The sequence below is a fragment of the Pleurodeles waltl genome, chromosome 4_1 (genome assembly GCF_031143425.1).
Source record: "Pleurodeles waltl isolate 20211129_DDA chromosome 4_1, aPleWal1.hap1.20221129, whole genome shotgun sequence".
NCBI classification, from domain to species: domain Eukaryota; kingdom Metazoa; phylum Chordata; class Amphibia; order Caudata; family Salamandridae; genus Pleurodeles; species Pleurodeles waltl.
In genome coordinates this window covers 615,120,598-615,138,367 of record NC_090442.1, presented here as the reverse complement: position 1 = coordinate 615,138,367, position 17,770 = coordinate 615,120,598, and the positions used below count along the sequence as shown (strand labels likewise).

At 40.8% G+C, this 17,770-nt stretch overlaps 1 protein-coding gene across 3 annotated transcripts in view; it reads left to right on the top strand.

The window, feature by feature from the left end:
- Positions 1-17,770, top strand: part of RPAP3 (RNA polymerase II associated protein 3) — a 266,423-nt gene that overhangs the window by 25,877 nt on the left and 222,776 nt on the right. For 2 of the 3 annotated variants that reach the window (XM_069229050.1, XM_069229049.1), the window contains exons 2-3: positions 1,829-2,070; positions 3,418-3,561. In XM_069229050.1, coding sequence (XP_069085151.1) covers positions 1,918-2,070; positions 3,418-3,561 — 297 coding nt within the window. In that variant the 5' untranslated portion in view covers positions 1,829-1,917. The remainder of the gene's footprint in view (positions 1-1,828; positions 2,071-3,417; positions 3,562-17,770) is intronic. The other variant, XM_069229048.1, reaches the window with a different exon arrangement.

Genomic DNA, 17,770 nt, shown 5'->3' with positions numbered 1-17,770 from the left:
AAAGCCTAAGTACCCTGCAAACTGCAGGTTAAAACACTCACAGGATCAGAAGATTCATCAGTCATCGGGCCTGCTGTGGGATCGACGAAAGCCAGGTGGTCCAGGGTCTTTTGAGAGTTGTAGTCTTGCCTGTCTCGAAGTTTCAGGCAGCTACGTCGCTCCCGTGTAACCCAGTGAAGTTCCCAAAGCTTTTCTGCACCCCTCGTGCTGCCAAGGCATGTTGGTTGCCAGTCCGATAATTTACCCCCTCATTCGACACTGCAACTGGGCCCCAACTGAGTTTTTGCATAACTTATGGAATTCTGTTCGTTTTAGTGTCTAAATTAAGATAAAAGTTCTATTTTTATAAATTGGCGTTGCATTTCTTTTGAGTCGTGTCAATTACTTATCGTCCAAGTTAGTACTCTGAAATCCTTAACACATGTTCCTCTAAGTCAGGGGTCTCCAGCCTTTTCTGTAATAAAAACTGCTTATGTACAATGGAAATCATCCTGAGCTACTGATATTAGTGATGTAAAATTGACCCCCCCACCCCAGATTGTCAGCAGTAGTCATATTAGTGTTTGAGGCAGAGTTTCCAGTATATAATGTAATAAAATCCTTTGACAATTTGAAATGACTGTATATGGGTAATACATAAAAGTCATAGCTGCAATCCCGCAGGAACTAAGGTAATAATATGAGTAATAAACCGCCCTAACTCTATAATCGCTTTAAAAACATTTTAAAGACACAACCATTTTTCTCTAAATATCAACTTGTGAGTTCTGAAAATAGACACATTTTCATCTTTAATATATGCTTTTCAATTTTAGTATACATATAATAATTCAACCAAGCAAAAGCTTCTATATTAGTAGGCTGAGCAGCACATAGGCGAGTTACCCACAGATAGCTGGAGAGCTACTGGTAGCTCATGAGCTACTCGTCTGGAGAAGCCTGCTCTAAGTAAAGCCTGACTGCTCTTTGCCACGCTACCAGGACTAAGCTGATGATTTAGTAGTATGAATCCAAGGACTATCTTTGGGGTATTGTGGGAGTATTGTAGGGTGAGGACTAGCCCCCCCACACAACATAATACTCCACTTTCATACAGTTTCATAGTAGCCACCTTTCTTGAAACATTAGCATCACACTGCCTAATCGTGTGTAGGATGAGACAAAACTGTGACTGTTAAGAATCGTTGACCAGAACCACTATGTTATATTCATTTTTCAGAGCTTGTAGTGAGGGGGAATGACAAATGTTTTTTTAGTAGAAACTTTCTGATTTAAAACTTTAGATCGAGAATATGCCATTCAGGTAACTTGGTACCTTCCGGCTGAAATTGTTTGTAGTAAAACATTTTATTTTAAATTTAGTTAAAGCCTTCCCCAACAATATTCTAGTGCTTGATGCCTTTACTTTCTTATCTTCAGTTCTAAAATATTTGGGGCCATATGTTTGTCACATATCTGAGGCACAGTGACTTTTACTGTAATAAACTATGTAATAAAATTATTCACTTAATTTTTTAATCCTTCAATGTTTTTTTTAAACAGTTTTACTAACCTTAGTTTTTCTTTAAAAAACATTTGACCAATGTTTTTAAACTACTTTTTAGGTTGTATTATTTTTTTACGCGTCATTTACTGCTAATAAACTTAACATTGCAAACTGTTTTGTAAACCCTTATAAAGAGTTTTTTTATATGACCTGAGTGTTACATTGAGTATTTATTTTTGGTTGGATTATCTTGTTTTGAAGTAGAGATTTGAATATTAGTTTTAGAACAATAACCCTTGTTATGTTACTAATAATTGTCTCTACACTATGTTTTCCTTTCAGATCACGTTTGATTCAGCAGATAATTGCTGCTAGCTTTAAATGGGATATTTGTCTGTGAATGATTCTATTCTTATTAAACAGTTGCAGTTATGACTTCTCCAAGTAAAGCACTTGAGTTGCAACTTCAGATGAGGCAAAATGCTGAAGAACTACAGGATTTCTTACGAGATTTAGAAAGCTGGGAAAAGGACATCAAACAAACAGATGACAAGCTTACTAGGGAGAGTGGTGCATCAGATCAGGCAAGTTCATTAGAGCAGCATTGTTTGACATGTTGAACAATATTTTAAAATATTATGGAACATTTAATTGCAAAGCACATTTCTGTTACTGTTAACAAATTAGAATAAACAAAATAAATAACATAATTCCATAATTTGCTGTAATCCCTGCCAGGCTTTCATCTCTGTTCCTGTAACATCTAGAGAGCAGCTAGAAGAGATTAGTGGCAAAGCTGTCTGTTTTGCCTCTTGGTCTAGGTTTCCTTATTCTATGACTACAGTACTTAGCCAAAGCTTCTATTAAAAGGAAGTGGAATGAATGCTTGTCCCAAATACTGTGCTTTGCGGGTTACCACAATCAATAAATGGCAACACATTTACACCTAGATTGATAAATTATTTAAATTAATGAAAACTAGAGGTCTCCATGCTTTCTACTTCCTGACTTAATCCACCACAACAGTTTCAACATATACCATAGGAAAGAGGATGCCCACTGCATAATAAAGAATGGAGTTATATAACGATATTGGTCTAACTTCTCGAACCATTAGAATAACTCTAGTATCTAATGTTTGTGAAGCACTCGAGGGGTGTCTTTGAATAAAGCATTACTACTGTTCCTTAGACAGTCAGTGGGTTAATGTTACAACATACCTGTATATTATTTCTGAAACCTCATTGACTTTGAAGAGGAAGACAGTAATGAACAAAAAGCAGCATCGTTAGATAAATCTTTATAGGGTAATGCCATCAAACTAATCTAGGCACCTGAATCTCTTTTTGTCTGCAGAGGGACACACAAATCTAAGAGTGACTCACGCTCCTAGAGAAACATATGGTCTGATAGGAAATGTACATCTTGCCATCTGGTCTCAAAATCCACCCGAAATTGAATCCAAAATGAGACCAAGTAACTCCAAAAAAAAATCCCTTGATTTATAACACACAGTCAGAATCTCCTGCGCACCAACAAAATGCAGAGGTTGATTAAAAGATTGGATTTATTTTCTTAGTATAAATGTGTCCTCATGTCTGCAGCTTCCTTCATTCCCAAAAATGTGCAATAAATATTTTAGACATTAGATATGGCTAGCCAAAGACATGCAAGCACACCTAGGTATTTTTGATTTGTTATCTACAGTCCAACATTATGAAATATGTAGAACCATTTTACATTTACATCTTGCACTTCCAGATAAAGGAATACATTTGAGTTAAATAAAAAAAAAAATTATTCTAGAATCCAATAAAATTGTTTTAGTTGTGAAACTGCTGTTTATTCTCTTTGGATTGCTTTGATTTTTTTAATGAAGTAAATTAAAAAATGTACAACTGATTGTTGTATGATGCATTTTCCCCATCCAGAGCTTACCTCCAATTAGAAACAGAAATTATAAGAAAAAAGTAAAAAGCAAATCTAAATTACCAGCAAAAACCCAGATTCACGAGAATGTGAAAGCCGCCAAGATCAAATCCTATGACTATGAAGCTTGGGACAAATTTGATGTGGTAAGCTGATATTCACCTCTACATGTAGTTACTTGTAAAAATATCTAGATTTCATTTTGTGATATACAAAAGTCCCTGTTTCTTCAGTTCACTCAGCATGATTCTTGTCCAGTCTTTACTTTCTACTGGTCTGGAAGAAATCCAGACATCCTCTGTAACCTTTTATTGTTCGAATGTAGACTTGCTGAAAATCTCATGAGAAAATTGAAGCAATCAGAGATGTGCATACTCGTGCTATTTTAAATATGACTTTATCAGCTTTTGTTTAGGGAATTGATAACATTTGTGTTGGTCTTTCGCACTAATGGAATCTCATTGCTGTTCTGCTGGATTCCACGAAAATGTTAGGCTAGAAAACATTGCAATGTGGAGTCATATTTGTGAGTAAAGGAATGATTGGATTGTTTAGTGTATTGTTAGTGATGGAGTATTACATGTATGAATAAGAATGCCATGGAATATTGCGGTTTCATTTTGAAAGGCTGAATGCTTATCTATTACTTGTATAGAAGTATTAGTTTTGGGCTGGCAACACTCATACAACCATGTGATTTTTGGTGCTGTGTTATGCACCTGTGGGTGTTATGAACTCTAATAAAATATTTATTTCACTTCAGTATGGAAAGATGTATGAGTAAGGGATGTATGCTATCAACCATTTGCCTTTGGTGCCCTGTTTGCACGGCAGGTGTCAATTCTCTCTGCCATGTTCCCTAATAGTGATGTGTCCTGGTGTAGCCAAGAGACTATTTAACTTCTCTTGCATTCCGAGAACCCATTTAGAAGGTCTAGCCCTTGCGCTTGGGTGCTTTTTGTTCTTTTCCTCATAACCTCTGCACCTCTGGTTGTGGACAAATACTTGGTTCATGCCTGTGGGCTGATTTCTACCATTGGTAAAAGGTCTTTCCATAAATATGTGGCTTTGGATATCGTAACCAGAAGAAGAGTAACCTCTTGAATGGTTTTATCAGTGATGCAAATAGGCATCACAACAAAATCAGCGGATCTTACAAATTGAAAAGCCCTTGAACTTTGGTGTACTGTGCATTCGTCAAACAGTAGACAGACTGGGTACTAGAGGGTATCAAAATGCATGAACCCTGTTCCATGTACATGCCATTTCCATTCAATACAATAAATAGTTAACTACATTTTCAATATTTCTTTCTGTCTTTTCGTCTCTCTTTCCCTTGCTCTCCCTGTATCCCAATCGGCCTGGCCCTCTCCCTATCAGTGTGCTTACAGCCAGTCAGCAGAAAAACAATCACACATGTGACCTATGTGTATGTAAACCACAAATGCCAGCACCATTGTACATAGTTAAGGAAAAACCTACAAACAGCTTGCATACATACTTGCATAAAGGCTCATAAGCATGCAAACATGGATGCAGGTACTCACACATGCACCCAAAAGCAAGGTTGTATTGTTTCCAGAAAAGGATGCTGGACCACCTTCCCGCACTAATGCATGGATTACCACACTGGGATGAATGGATGGGTCTATACACATGTGGATCAAAAACAAGTGGTTGTGTTGATCTTCAGGCAGCTGCCATGATATATGCATGGGGTAGGTGTATGCACAAATGTATGGATGCAGTGTTGGATAGATGATTAATGGAGAAATAGGTGTTTTGTGGATACAAGGATGGACAGGACAGCGGATAAGAGTATTGACAGGTATGTATATGTGCATAGATTGATAGGAGAACTGTTTTGTGTGTGTTCCGGTATCTGAGTGGGAAGGTAAATGCATGTGAGTGGATAACTGGGTAGGTTTATGTATGGGTTAGGTGGATTTATGTGTGATTAGTTTTAGGTTTACACTTTTATTGTAACTCTCACCCCTATATTTTTCACTCATCGTTTCCCTCTGTCACAACAACAGGGTCTTATAATGCCACCCCTTTTCTAATGAGAAACAATTAATACATCTCCCTTGCCCTGAGATCATCTTGTTAAAATATTCCTTGTGAAAAGTGTTCTGAAAACATGGTGCTGTATTGTTTGAGAATAGCTCTTGTAAATAAGTTATCGATATAATACATATTGTGAGATTCAAGTCACCACAAACCTGTAGAACCGAATGTTGGTCTAGGAACAAATTGGAACTCTCCAGTCTCCTACCCTGTCAACGGTGCTGAACAAGTTCAAGGCTGTCCTCGGCGCTGACTGTAAAGAGGGGGGAAAAGGGATTGGGATTATGAGAGTAAGCACATGAGACATCAACTTTTTGTAGTCACACAGCCTGTCTTGTCAAATATAGGTTCTCTCCGATTTTCTGCAGTCTCTCACGACTGACACTTTTTATACTAAATAGAACCCAAGACTACTATTATTGTCTGCTATTATGTCAACTGAAACAAAAATATATATTTTTTGCATGGATTTCACAGGAATGGTAACGTTGGACAGGAAATGACATGTGCCTGTCTCACAGATTACAGTCTTATTGGACCAGAGGGACACCCATTGTGCTACCCTCATAATGTTCAAAGGCTACTGCCTTTGCCAGGAATTAAGTAGCAGAAGTGTGGTGGTGGCAGCATACCGTGTAGTGATAAGTAGAAGTACACAGGTTTTTTTTTAATATCTGTCAAATTCCCGTGCTGTGTGCTTAACTCACTCTTGGCCTACTTCAAGTTGTGCAGTCTGTTTGTGTTGTATGCATGTGTTGGGTGTATGTGTATGTGTGCCTATGAATGGAACACGATTCTGAATTCCATTTTGGGAGACCCAGGACTGACTGGAGGAGCATGACCGGGTAGAGAAACCCTTCCCAGAGAGATTTGTGGATTGCTGCATTCCATTGAGCTGGATGGGACACACACACTGGAGGAAGAAGAGCCAACCTCTAAAGTACACTTCAAGGAGTGCTCTTTGATTCAGAGAAAGGTCACTGGAAAGCATCCTGGGCACATCTGCAGATGATATAGGCTGATAAGAGAATTATAAAGAGTAGGACTGGGGCCCTAGCGTAACTTCTTGTTACACATTTCACTGTGGCTGACATCCAGGTGTGAACCTCTAGTCACTCTCCTAGCTTGTGCTGCGGGGCTCTCGGATTTGGAGTCATCCCTGCTGCGACAGGCTACTTTCTGAACAAAGGGCTTAGCAGAAAACAGGGCATTTCAAATGGCAGCAGACCCCCAACACAAACTTCAAATATTCAGACTCTAAATCCAATTTGGTTTCTGGAAAAAGGACTATATGAAGGGGAGCATGAGGCCCACAAAATTGTCAGCTGTCAAGCATCCTGTTGATCTGTTGGAGGAATAGAAGCTCTGCCAGGCTTTTGCTTGTGACCAGGACTGGGGTTTAAGGCCTGCACATCTCCCAGCTTGGTGAGGGGACATAACCCTGGGAAATCCCAGACTGCTTGCTCATGGAGCCTAAAGCAGCCGTGCTTGTCAAAACCAGTGTAGCCTGTGAGGAAGAGGAGATTGCTAGAAGGAGTGAGGTCTAGTGGGGGATCCTAGCAAGTGAATACCAGTAGTGAGGTGTGACAAAAGGACTGCTGCGCTCACCAGGCCATTGCTCATATGTGGTGTGTAAGTCGGCAACCCTGGGTGCCAGACGGGGCCGCCATGAACTTAGCTGCACTGATCCGATCAATGCCCGTGCGGAGCAGGAGGGGTGACCCTGTATGCCAGACTGGGCTGTAAAGAACAAGACCCACCCCTGGTTGATTCTGTCTTCGAAAGGAGAGGCCACCGTGGTGAGCCTTGTGGACTGAGCGGTGACTGACAGAACTTGTTAACTCACCCAGCCCTACCTCCAAGAGGGCTCAAAGCGAACATACCTGTACACCAGAAGAGTGCCAAAAATACACAGCCGCTGCCTCCGCAGAACTTCAAGTGTAACTCACCGAAGGCAGGTGCAGCAGCCTCCGTGCCTGTAAGTGAGATGATCTTGGAGACTCCAATCGTACAGTCTCCGTTTATGTGAATAAGACTGATTAGAGGGCCGTAAGCCCCTGAGGAAACTTGTCTACCAGACAGCGCTTCAGCACATTTGACTTTTCCTAAAGAGTCGGAGTGAGACTCCTGGGCCTCCGACAGTTAATGGGACCTAACATGAATGTTGCCTAATATAAGTGGGGAATAACCACGATTGCTAGTGAGAGTGGAGTGGGATTCAGGGACCTGCTTATTGAACACTAGAGCACTGGCCTCAGGGAGCTGTGTGTATTGTTTTTTTTTATACTGTATTTACCTTTGTGTTCGCATATGAATACTTTTTTATCATAAAAGGCACTATTTGCCAGGACAATCATTTATTGATGCTGTTGAACGACCTTTGAGTTGTGAGCCGGTATTATCCCCTCCCCAAATACCACCCCTCCTCCCTTGGACTGCTCAACCTGCACTACCACTAAGAGTCAATTGCTGAAGACGCACGTGGCCCAGTTGCTTGGGATCCAGAGTAGGTAGGACACCGGGACATCAGAAGTCAAAGGCTCCAACTCTCATGGCTTGACCCAGTATCGCCTGCTTGTCCCCCGACTCAGAACTGCTAAAGTCAGATTTTAAGTTACTATTCTGGAAAAGCCACTTTTAGAAATTTTGCATTTTTTGCCTAAACCAGTTGTGCCTTTTTGCCATTGTCTAGGGTCACATAACTGTAATGCCTATCCTGTGGTGTGATGTGTATTCCTCCCAGACCAGGAATTAACGTGACTTGGTGCATGGAAGTTCCTCTCCTGTGCAGGATGGCCTGGGTGGGGGTTGGGGTTAGGGAGTTCTACTCCTACCTTCCTGAGCTTCAAAGGGTAGTCTGACGGCTTTGTACCCCCACCCTCTTCTTGGCCTCTGAAGTTACCTGCCCTGTCACTGGCAACTGTAGCTGACACCTGGGCCTGCCTGCTCTTTGTTACCTTAGACAGTTTGGAGCCAACCCCAGGGGAAGAACCAGAACCAGTTTATAGTTAGACAAGGAAGATAACCTACAAATATACAGGCTGGTATTGGGTGTAAAAGTGGTACTCTTAGAATGTTTCATCAAAATACTTCTGGAGCGGTGAAGAGTCGGAAGAAGGACTGCCTTGCTGTCTAAAGAAGGAAGATTGGACCTGCCTGCCTTGAACCCAGCACCCTCAGATGTGATTCCAAGGGTCAGTAGGCTGGTTTGTTTGAACTACTGGGACACAACATGCTTCCAGAAGCCTTCCCTGCAACTGCACAGTTGCCCATCACCAACTAGAGCTGCCTGGACCTTTCTGCTGGCCTCTGCTGGAGTAAGTTCTGACCCCCAAGAAGTGTCTCCCTAGATATTGGTCCCTTGGCTATTGTCTGACTGTACTCCTCTAACCTGCAAGCTACAGAAACTGGATTACAGATGAAAATCCAGACATTCTGGTCCCTTCGTGAATGACTATCCACATCTTCTGCCAACATGAAGTTCTGACGGCGACCTGCTCTTCACTCCAACAATGATGTCCTTGCAGCTTCTCCCAAAGTGAAGCTCTGGGTCCTCATACGAAACTGGACTGTGTGAGGAGGTAAAATTGCCACCAGGTCGAACCTGATCCCTGTAATCGACCGGTGCACCATTGCAGTCGGCCTGGACTTCTAATGTTGACCCAGTCAAGTGAGACCAAGTAACTGGTATTGGGGCTTTTTGATTCTTGGTGCTATTTTTTACCTTACCTGATGTCTCTGAGACTTAAAAAATTCATAACTCTGCTTCTCCCTATTGGATATTTGTTGTTTTCTTGTAATTTTATTAATTAAAATGTACTCTGTTTTTCTAAATTGTTTTGGAATTATTCTGGTGTTATTTCCTCTTTAGTACTGTTTGAATTATGCATAAACACTTTACAGATTGCGTCTAAAGTACGGCTTAATGCTTTTGTGGCGAGCTACCAGAGTATTAAGCGCAGGTTTATTTATTGACTTTTGCAGTTCACCTGACAAGGATTGTGTTTATTATTTGAGTGGGGATTTCACCCCTTTCAACTAATAACCCAATTTCTTACACATGCTGCTATCCTCATCCCCGGAAACATTGAGAATGAAGGATAAAATCTTCGTGTCTCTGTCATTCTGGGGTCTTTCCTGTCACAAGTGTGTGGTGGTAAAAAGCACACCCGGCAGGAAAGTAATCTTCATAAGTTTATTTGTAGAAAGAGAAACCACCCTGACAAACAGACACCGGCCGGCAGCTCCTCCGTTAACTCGCCTCTCTCTTTGCCGGCCGTTTTCCTTCCACGCGTTCTACATCGAACGTCACTTGTCAACCCGGTTCGCGAGACCGGTGCGGGAATTAATAAAAGTCCAGCGCGCCGATGTCACGAACCGGAGCAAATAGAGAACACTACATGGGTTTTCCTCTTCCAAAAACAATAGGAAGAGAATAAATAAACACATAACTATGCAATGCTATATAAATATACAACTTAAGACAACGCATTAAAATCAACTATAAATTCACTATTCAATACTGTCAAAAACGTACAGAGGATTTTAAACACAAAAAATAAAAGGATACTTACCTAATAACAAAAAGAACAGATAATAAAGTAAAGCTTAGGAGAAACATAGTACAATTGAATTAAGGACAACATTATGCCATACAATAAAACAAAGATATTGAATCATCTGAATCTGTAACGTTCACTTCTCACACGAGTATTACAAGTACAATGAAGAAATCATCACAGCTCTGACTCATGTAAATCTGTAAGGCTTACGTCTTACACAAGTACGTCTGCGTACAATGGCGAAATCATCACAGCTCTTGCTGGCACCATTGTTCCTTGCAAACATCATTTTGAATATCACAGTTATTACGACTAACCACTTTTCTGCATAAGTAGCCTGTTTTAGCTGGTGAACAAACCTTCACAACCTTAGACCCATTCCACCAATGACCACCCTCTACCCTGACAGTATTTCCACATACTTTGTTAACCAACACAGGAGAAGAAAACTTTCTTGATGAAACCTCCAAGCCTGATTTTCACAAAATCCCCAGCATTCACAGACATCTCAGGCACCTTCTTCCTTTCATCATAGTAACGTTTCTGTGAAGTTTGTGCTCTAGCTACGTTTTTCCTTACAAAATGATCTAAACCCTGAACACACACCTCTTGTTTCAGCAACTTGAACATCCATGCAGGTTTAAACTCAGTGGCTGGTTTCCTGCCACGTAATAATTCGAATGGAGAAACCAAAGTGGACGATTGGGGTGTAGTCCTTTAGAACCACACCATTGACTGAGTAGCTGAGTAAATATCAACTTTGATCTGTATGGCCCACTTTATACAATCATCCAGGACCCGGTTAAAGCGTTCTACAAGACCATTAGTCTGTGGATGAACCTTTCAAATGTTTAATACCACTACTCCTGAAAAAATGTTCAACCTCATTAGAAACGAATTGAACCCCATTATCAGAAACAATACACTCAGGAAATCCCTCCCTCATGCATACATCTCTGATGAATTTCACTACCGCCTTTGAATTGGGTTCACTAATGAATCTAACTTCTGGCCATTTTGAGTAATAATCCAACAGAACTAAAGCATACTTCGAATTTGAAGGTAGGGTGTAAAAGGGACCTATCAAATCGATACCTACTTTTACCCAGGGTCCCTGAGGAAGTTCAATAAGCATTAAAGGTGGCACACATGTTTTAAGTACTTTATCGCTAGGAGTGCATATAACACATCCCTTGACCACATCATTCCCCTCTCTATATATTTGGGGCCACCAAAAAAAGGAACGCACCCTACGTTTAGTGAAGGTCGAACCTAAGTGTTCCTCATGGGTTTTTGCTATGATTTGTTGTTTGAAAATTTGAGGGGGTATCAATTTGTCTGATCTCATAACTAATCCACACTCCAAAGATAATTCCTCATTTATTTTGAAGAAAGGTTGAATACCAGGTTCCAGTGATTTCTCTTTGGGCCACCCCTCGCTGATAAACTTGGAAACAGATCTCAAAATTGGATCATTGTTTGTAGCAGAAATCAATTCTGCTTCAGAAAACTGACCTGCATCATCTAGTTCTAGAGACGCAATTAAGCAACTTTCATCGTCACATTCATCTTTCAAAACATGAGGCGAGGAAACTGCAAAAAACCTAGATAAATAATCAGCTCGCTTATTTTTACCCCCAGAAATGTGTTGAATTTCAAATTGAAATTGAAGAAGACTAGCTGAGAACCTTGCTGTCCTGGGTGAACAATTCTTAACATTCTTCTCACTAAGTATAAAAATAAGAGGTTTGTGATCTGTTTGGAGCTAAAACTTTGTCCCCCAGAGATAAGTGTGAAATTTCTCTATTGCCCACCAGCAGGCTAAGAGCTTCTTTTCAATCACTGAATAAGGCATTCTGAGTTTCTTAAGACTCTGGAAGCAAATCCTACAGTGTTTTCACCCCCAAGTGTTTGTTGAGTAAGAACTGCACCTAAACCAACATTACTGGCATCAACGGTGAGCATGGACTTCAGGTTTGGATTAAATGGCATAAGTGCCACACATTTAGAAAGCTGATGCGTAATCCACTCGCATGCAGCAACACAATCGCAACTCCAGTTAAATTCTATTTTAGCTTTAAGCAGGTTTGAGATCGGCCTGACTCTGGAAGCTAAATCCTTAATAAACCATGAATAGAATTCAAAAAGACCAAGAATGCTTTTAACGCCGCTTTTATCAGCAGGGAGGAAGTGCATCAAGTATGTTTTGGACCAAACCTGGTTTGGGACTGACACCTGAACAAGAAATCACATGGCCCTAGTATTCAACTTCTTCTTTGAAAAATTCAATTTTTCCTCTTTTTAATACAACACCTTGCTGTTGAAAAATAGAAAGAACTTGTCTGAGTGTGACATTATGGGATTGACTACTGGGCCCAAATATTAAGACATCGTCTTGGAAAATCACTACTCTTCAATGCCTTTTAGTAGATTTTCCATACCTCTCTGGAAAACTGACGCAGCTGATGCTAAACCGGAAGGCAACCGACAATACTAATAGGTGCCCCACGGTGAAACAAAAGCTGTACAGTGCCTGGATTCAGGTTCTAATTCTATTTGGTGATAGGCAGATGCTAGATCTAACTTAGTAAAGAACTTAGCACCAGCCACCTGATCTAACAAATCATTGATTTTCAGCAAAGGATGGGAATCAATCCAAATCTCTTTGTTGAGAGCACGTAAGTCTGTGCATACTCTAAGCTCACCATTTTTATTTTTAGCGACTACTAAAGGAGAAAGCCAAAGTGAAGACTCAATACGCTCAATGATACCTGATTTAGTTAAAAAATTCAATTCCTTTTCCAAATCTTTAGCTACGCTAAATGGCACTCCCCTCATCTTGTGTTTAATGGCTAGTGCACATTCCTTTACTTTTATTCTATGTTTGAAAGCTTTAATTTTCCCAAGTTCCCCGGAAAATACTTTTTTTGAAAATCGTTTAATAAATTTTCCACTAAATCCGAATTTCTTATAGCAAGAACTTGCTCACGTGCACCTGCTTTTAATATCATGCCCAACAGTCTTTGATGAAACCAACCAAGAATATTTAGGCCCTTGACAGCTACATAAATTTTGCCAGTAATCACTCTTCCTTTGAATTTCAGCAAGTATTCAAAATATCCCATTAACTCAATTTTCTGTCTGTTGAACTTTTTTTCTTATGCAGGGTCATCCCCAATCTTTTTGCCTCCTGCCTCGTATTTCTTCTGACCTGTTGCTGTTGGGTTTTGAACTCTGAGCACTTTACCACTGCTAACCAGTGCTAAAGTGCATATGCCCTCTGTGTAAAATTGTATGTAATTGGTTTATCCATGATTGCCATATTTGATTTACTAGTAAGTCCCTAGTAAAGTGCACTAGAGGTGCCAGGGCCTGTAAATCAGATCCTAGTAGTGGGCCTGCAGCACTGGTTGTTCTATCCACATAAGTAGCTCTGTAATCATGTCTGAGACCTGCCACTGCAGTGTCTGTGTGTGCAGTTTTAACTGTAAATTCGACTTGGGAAGTGTACCTATTTGCCAGGCCTAAACCTTCCCTTTTCTTACATGTCAGACACCCCTAAGGTAGATCCTAGGTAGCACCAAGGGCAGGGTGCACTGTATGGTTAAGGTGGGACATATAGTAATGTGCTTTATATGTCCTGACAGTGAAATATTGCTAAATTAGTTTCTCACTGTTGTAAGGCCTGTCCCTCTCATAGGTTAACATGGGGGCTACCTTTAAATCTGATTAAAGTGTAGATTCCCTTTGGGAGCGGATGGACATGTGGAGTTTGGGGTCTCTGAGCTCACAATTTAAAAATACATCTTTTAGTAAAGTTGATTTTAAGATTGTGTGTTTGAAAATGCCACTTTTAGAAAGTGAGCATTTTCTTGCTTATACCATTTCTGGGACTCTGCCTGTTTGTGGATTCCCTGTCTGTGTCAGTTTGGCAGTTGGGCTGGTTGCACCTCACACTAGACAGTGACACAAAGGGATCTGGGGTGTAGTCTGCATTTCCTGATGAGCCATCTGTGCTAGGAGGGAGGGGAGGGGAGGAGTGGTCACTTACACCTGACTGGGCTGTGCCTGTCCTCACACAATGCCGTCTCCGACCCCCTGGTGAGTGTCTGGGACCACTTTGAAGTAGGCCTACTTCAAAGGAGAAATTGGGTATAAGAAGGGCACCCAAAACCACAGACTTTAGATCACTTCTGGACATCAAGAGGAACCTCTGCCTGGAGAAGAGCTGAAGAGAAGTGCTGCCCTGCCTGTGCTTTGTGGAGGTATCCTGCAGTTGCTCCTTCTGCCAGAGTAAGAGGGCCAAGACTGGACTTTGTGTGCCTTCCATCTTGTGAAGAAATCTGCAAGGGCTTTATTTAGAGCTTGCCTCCTGTTGTTTGAAGTCTCAGGGACAGCAAAGACTTCTTTCTGCCAGCACTTGGAGTCTCTGGAGAAACTCCTGCTCTGACAAGTGGTGCCCTATCCAGGGCCCTTGAAAGGAAAGCTGGTGGAAATCCAAGGAAATCGACTTCGGACCGACGCCGCTGCTGAATCCGGTGACGTCGCCTGCAACCGACTCCGTGATCTTCGCTGGAACACGACGACCTTCGCAGGCCCGACACCGCTGCAGCCCCGCTGAAGTCTGCGACTCCGTGGAAGTCGCCACACCACGTCGTGACCGACGCCGCTCGAAGTGCGCGGATTCAATGTTTCTCAAAGATGCCGCAATCCCCGACTTCGCGCATCAATTTGTTTTCACTCTTCACCAAAGCTACTGTACTTGGGGGTCTACACAACTCCGTGTCTGGTGCCGCTGGTGTCAGCTTGTTGGGAACGACTCTGTCACGCCGCCGTGTTGACACCTCATCGAAGCATTTTGTGTTTCTAAGTGCTATTTTTGAGTTTAATCTTTAAAAATTCATAACTTGACTTGTGTATGTAGGATTTTTGTCGTTTTGGTCCTGTTCTGTTTAGATAAATATTTCCTATTTTTCTAAACTGGTGTTGTGTAATTTTGTAGTGTTTTCATTAAGTTACTGTGTGTGTTGGTACAAATACTTCACACCTAGCACTCTGAAGTTAAGCCTACTGCTCTGCCAAGCTACCAAGGGGGTAAGCAGGGGTTTGCTGAGGGTGATTCTCTTTTACCCTGACTAGAGTGAGGGTCCTTGCTTGAACAGGGGTAACCTGACTGTCAACCAAAGACCCCATTTCTGACACCGTCCTTTATATGACACAGGAGCTCTGTCTGGAGGTTGAAGAACTCAATCGTCCCACGTAGCTTTTGTGATCATTGTTATGTATGCTCCAGAATCAACTAACAGACGAGGTTCTTTGTCTCCAACACCCAATTCCACATAGAGATCAATGCAGTCGGAAGGATCGCGCCACTTGACAACTTCGTCATCAACCGCCAAAACCATTTCCTGTATTTCTGAGATAAGTTTGTTTTCTTGAAAGTCTTAGGCCTCATCTTTGACTACCCCAACATTGGTTCTTTTTAGATTAGAGCTTTGACAAACTTTAGCAAAGTATCCCACTTTGTTGCACAATCTACAAGAGACGAATTTGGCTGAACACGGTTTACTTCCTTTTTTGTGGAAGCCATTTCCGCATCTGAATCATATGTTGGATTGAGAAAAAAATGTTTTAGAGTTGTTGTTTTTCATGGAAGTATCCCCTTTTTTTTGATTGACAGACCCCTCCTTATTGTACACAGGACAGATATGATCTTGAGGTCTGTCTTCAGGTTCCTTTACTGATCGTACAGATGTTTCAATACTTTTAGCAATTCTGATACATTCGTTAAGGCTTGGGTTTCCCAATGTCAAAAGTTTCAGACATATGTTTTGTCCAAACGGTGCCAAATAAATTGGTCTCTAATTAGCTGATCACTAAAATTTTCGAATTTGCATTCAGCTATCAGTGTTCTTAATGATGATATGTACGTATCAATGTCCTCATTTGATTTATGTGTGCGTTTGAAGAATTTGTGTCTTAACAATACTAAACTTGGAGGCTCATTAAACCTAATTTCCAGTTTTTTTACCGCTCCTTAGAATTCATCAGGTTCTTTGTCTTGCTGTATTTGTGTGTCAAGTAAATGTTTAAACGTAGCTCTCCCCACAAAGCCAAGCGAGTGTAGTAAAAGGCATTTTTTTCTTTCAGGTCTAAATCTTGCAGCTCATAACAACCCCAAATATGTTTCAAATGCATCAAACCAACACTTCCATTTAATTGGTGGTTCACCAGGCGTCTCCAGGAAGGGTGGTGGTGGTGACACAGCCTGCATACTGAATATAGTGAAATTGTACTGTGTTAACCAACTGTTATTTTAACTGAAGTCTGTAATATAAAGCTCCAGTGACTATACTAAGTTTACCACAAACATTATTCCTTTGGAGAGAAAAAATGCCGTTTAGATTTGGTCAAAAACAGTTCCAGTTTTTTAAGGTTAGCGTTCTAGTTGTTGAAATGGTTGTGAGTGAGGCGGGGCCTCCACCCTCTGTTCAGTGGAAGCTCAGAGGACCGACTTGTTGAGAGTTCTCACCTCTTTCTTTTCGCGCGTGGTTTCGTTGTGTGGATGGTTTCTCTGCTCCGCTCCTAGCCACAATGTGGTGGTAAAAAGCACCCCTCGGCAGGCAAGTAATCTTCATAAGTTTATTTGTAGAAAGAGAAACCACCCTAACAAACAGACACCGTCTGGCAGCTCCTCCATTAACTCTCCTCCCTCTTTGCCGGCCGTTTTCCTTCCACACGTTCTACATCGAACGTCTCTTGTCAACCCGGTTCGCAGAGCAAATAGAGAACACTACAAAGTGATAGGCCCTTTTATAAACATGGAGTACCATTTTTATCAGAAGTGTGGGTATTCAATATAATGAAATGTTTGTATTTATCTATTAAATTTGTCTCCATTTTTGGCATCCTAAAGCAATTCAGTGTGCAAGAAACAAACAATTTCACAAAATGCCCTTTGAGTCACATGATATTATGAGTAGCCCCAAATTCATTCATACATTTAACTACTATTCCTAAATTCAGATTCTTGAGCAAAATTAAAAATGAATGCATACATTTCCTATGTATCAGTTTTTCCTTCATTAAATGTTACCATATGAATTGATGCATGATCGGTACAGAATGAAAAATCCTTATGAGCTGAAGGTCTTGATGGCTTTAGTTACTGTGTGTTTTTGGACAACCAACAAATATTTTATATTCTCCCTGTGACTGGAAGTGCCTGGCAGTCGTAGTGGTATATTAGTTTTGTAGATCGGCTATCAGGTCAAAACAATTACAGGTGAAACTATTGTCGCCTATTTCTGTGTTTTCCCACTTATTTTCAGTAGTTGTTGATTTCTGTAATTTTCTTTGGGAAAATCATGAGCAAGCTACATAAATGAACCCTTACTGAATTCAGAATTTTGGCTAAATCTTAGAAACGTACGTACTGCTTTCTGCATTTACCTATGGGTTTCCCACCTGTTATTGCCACTACACACTGCAAGTAGGTGTAAACCACCAAAGTAAAAAATATTACTTTGAAAATTACTGAAACTGGGGTGAAAAGAAAAATGGCTTTTTCTTACAACTTTGCCTGTTCCTGAAAGCTGAGAAGGGGGTGATTTTAGCACAGCAAACCTTTTGTTGATGCCATTTTTATATTAAAAAACTAGTTTCTTGCACAGCACTTTTTTTTTCCATTTGTCAAAAACAAATTAAACTGGCTACATGTTGACTA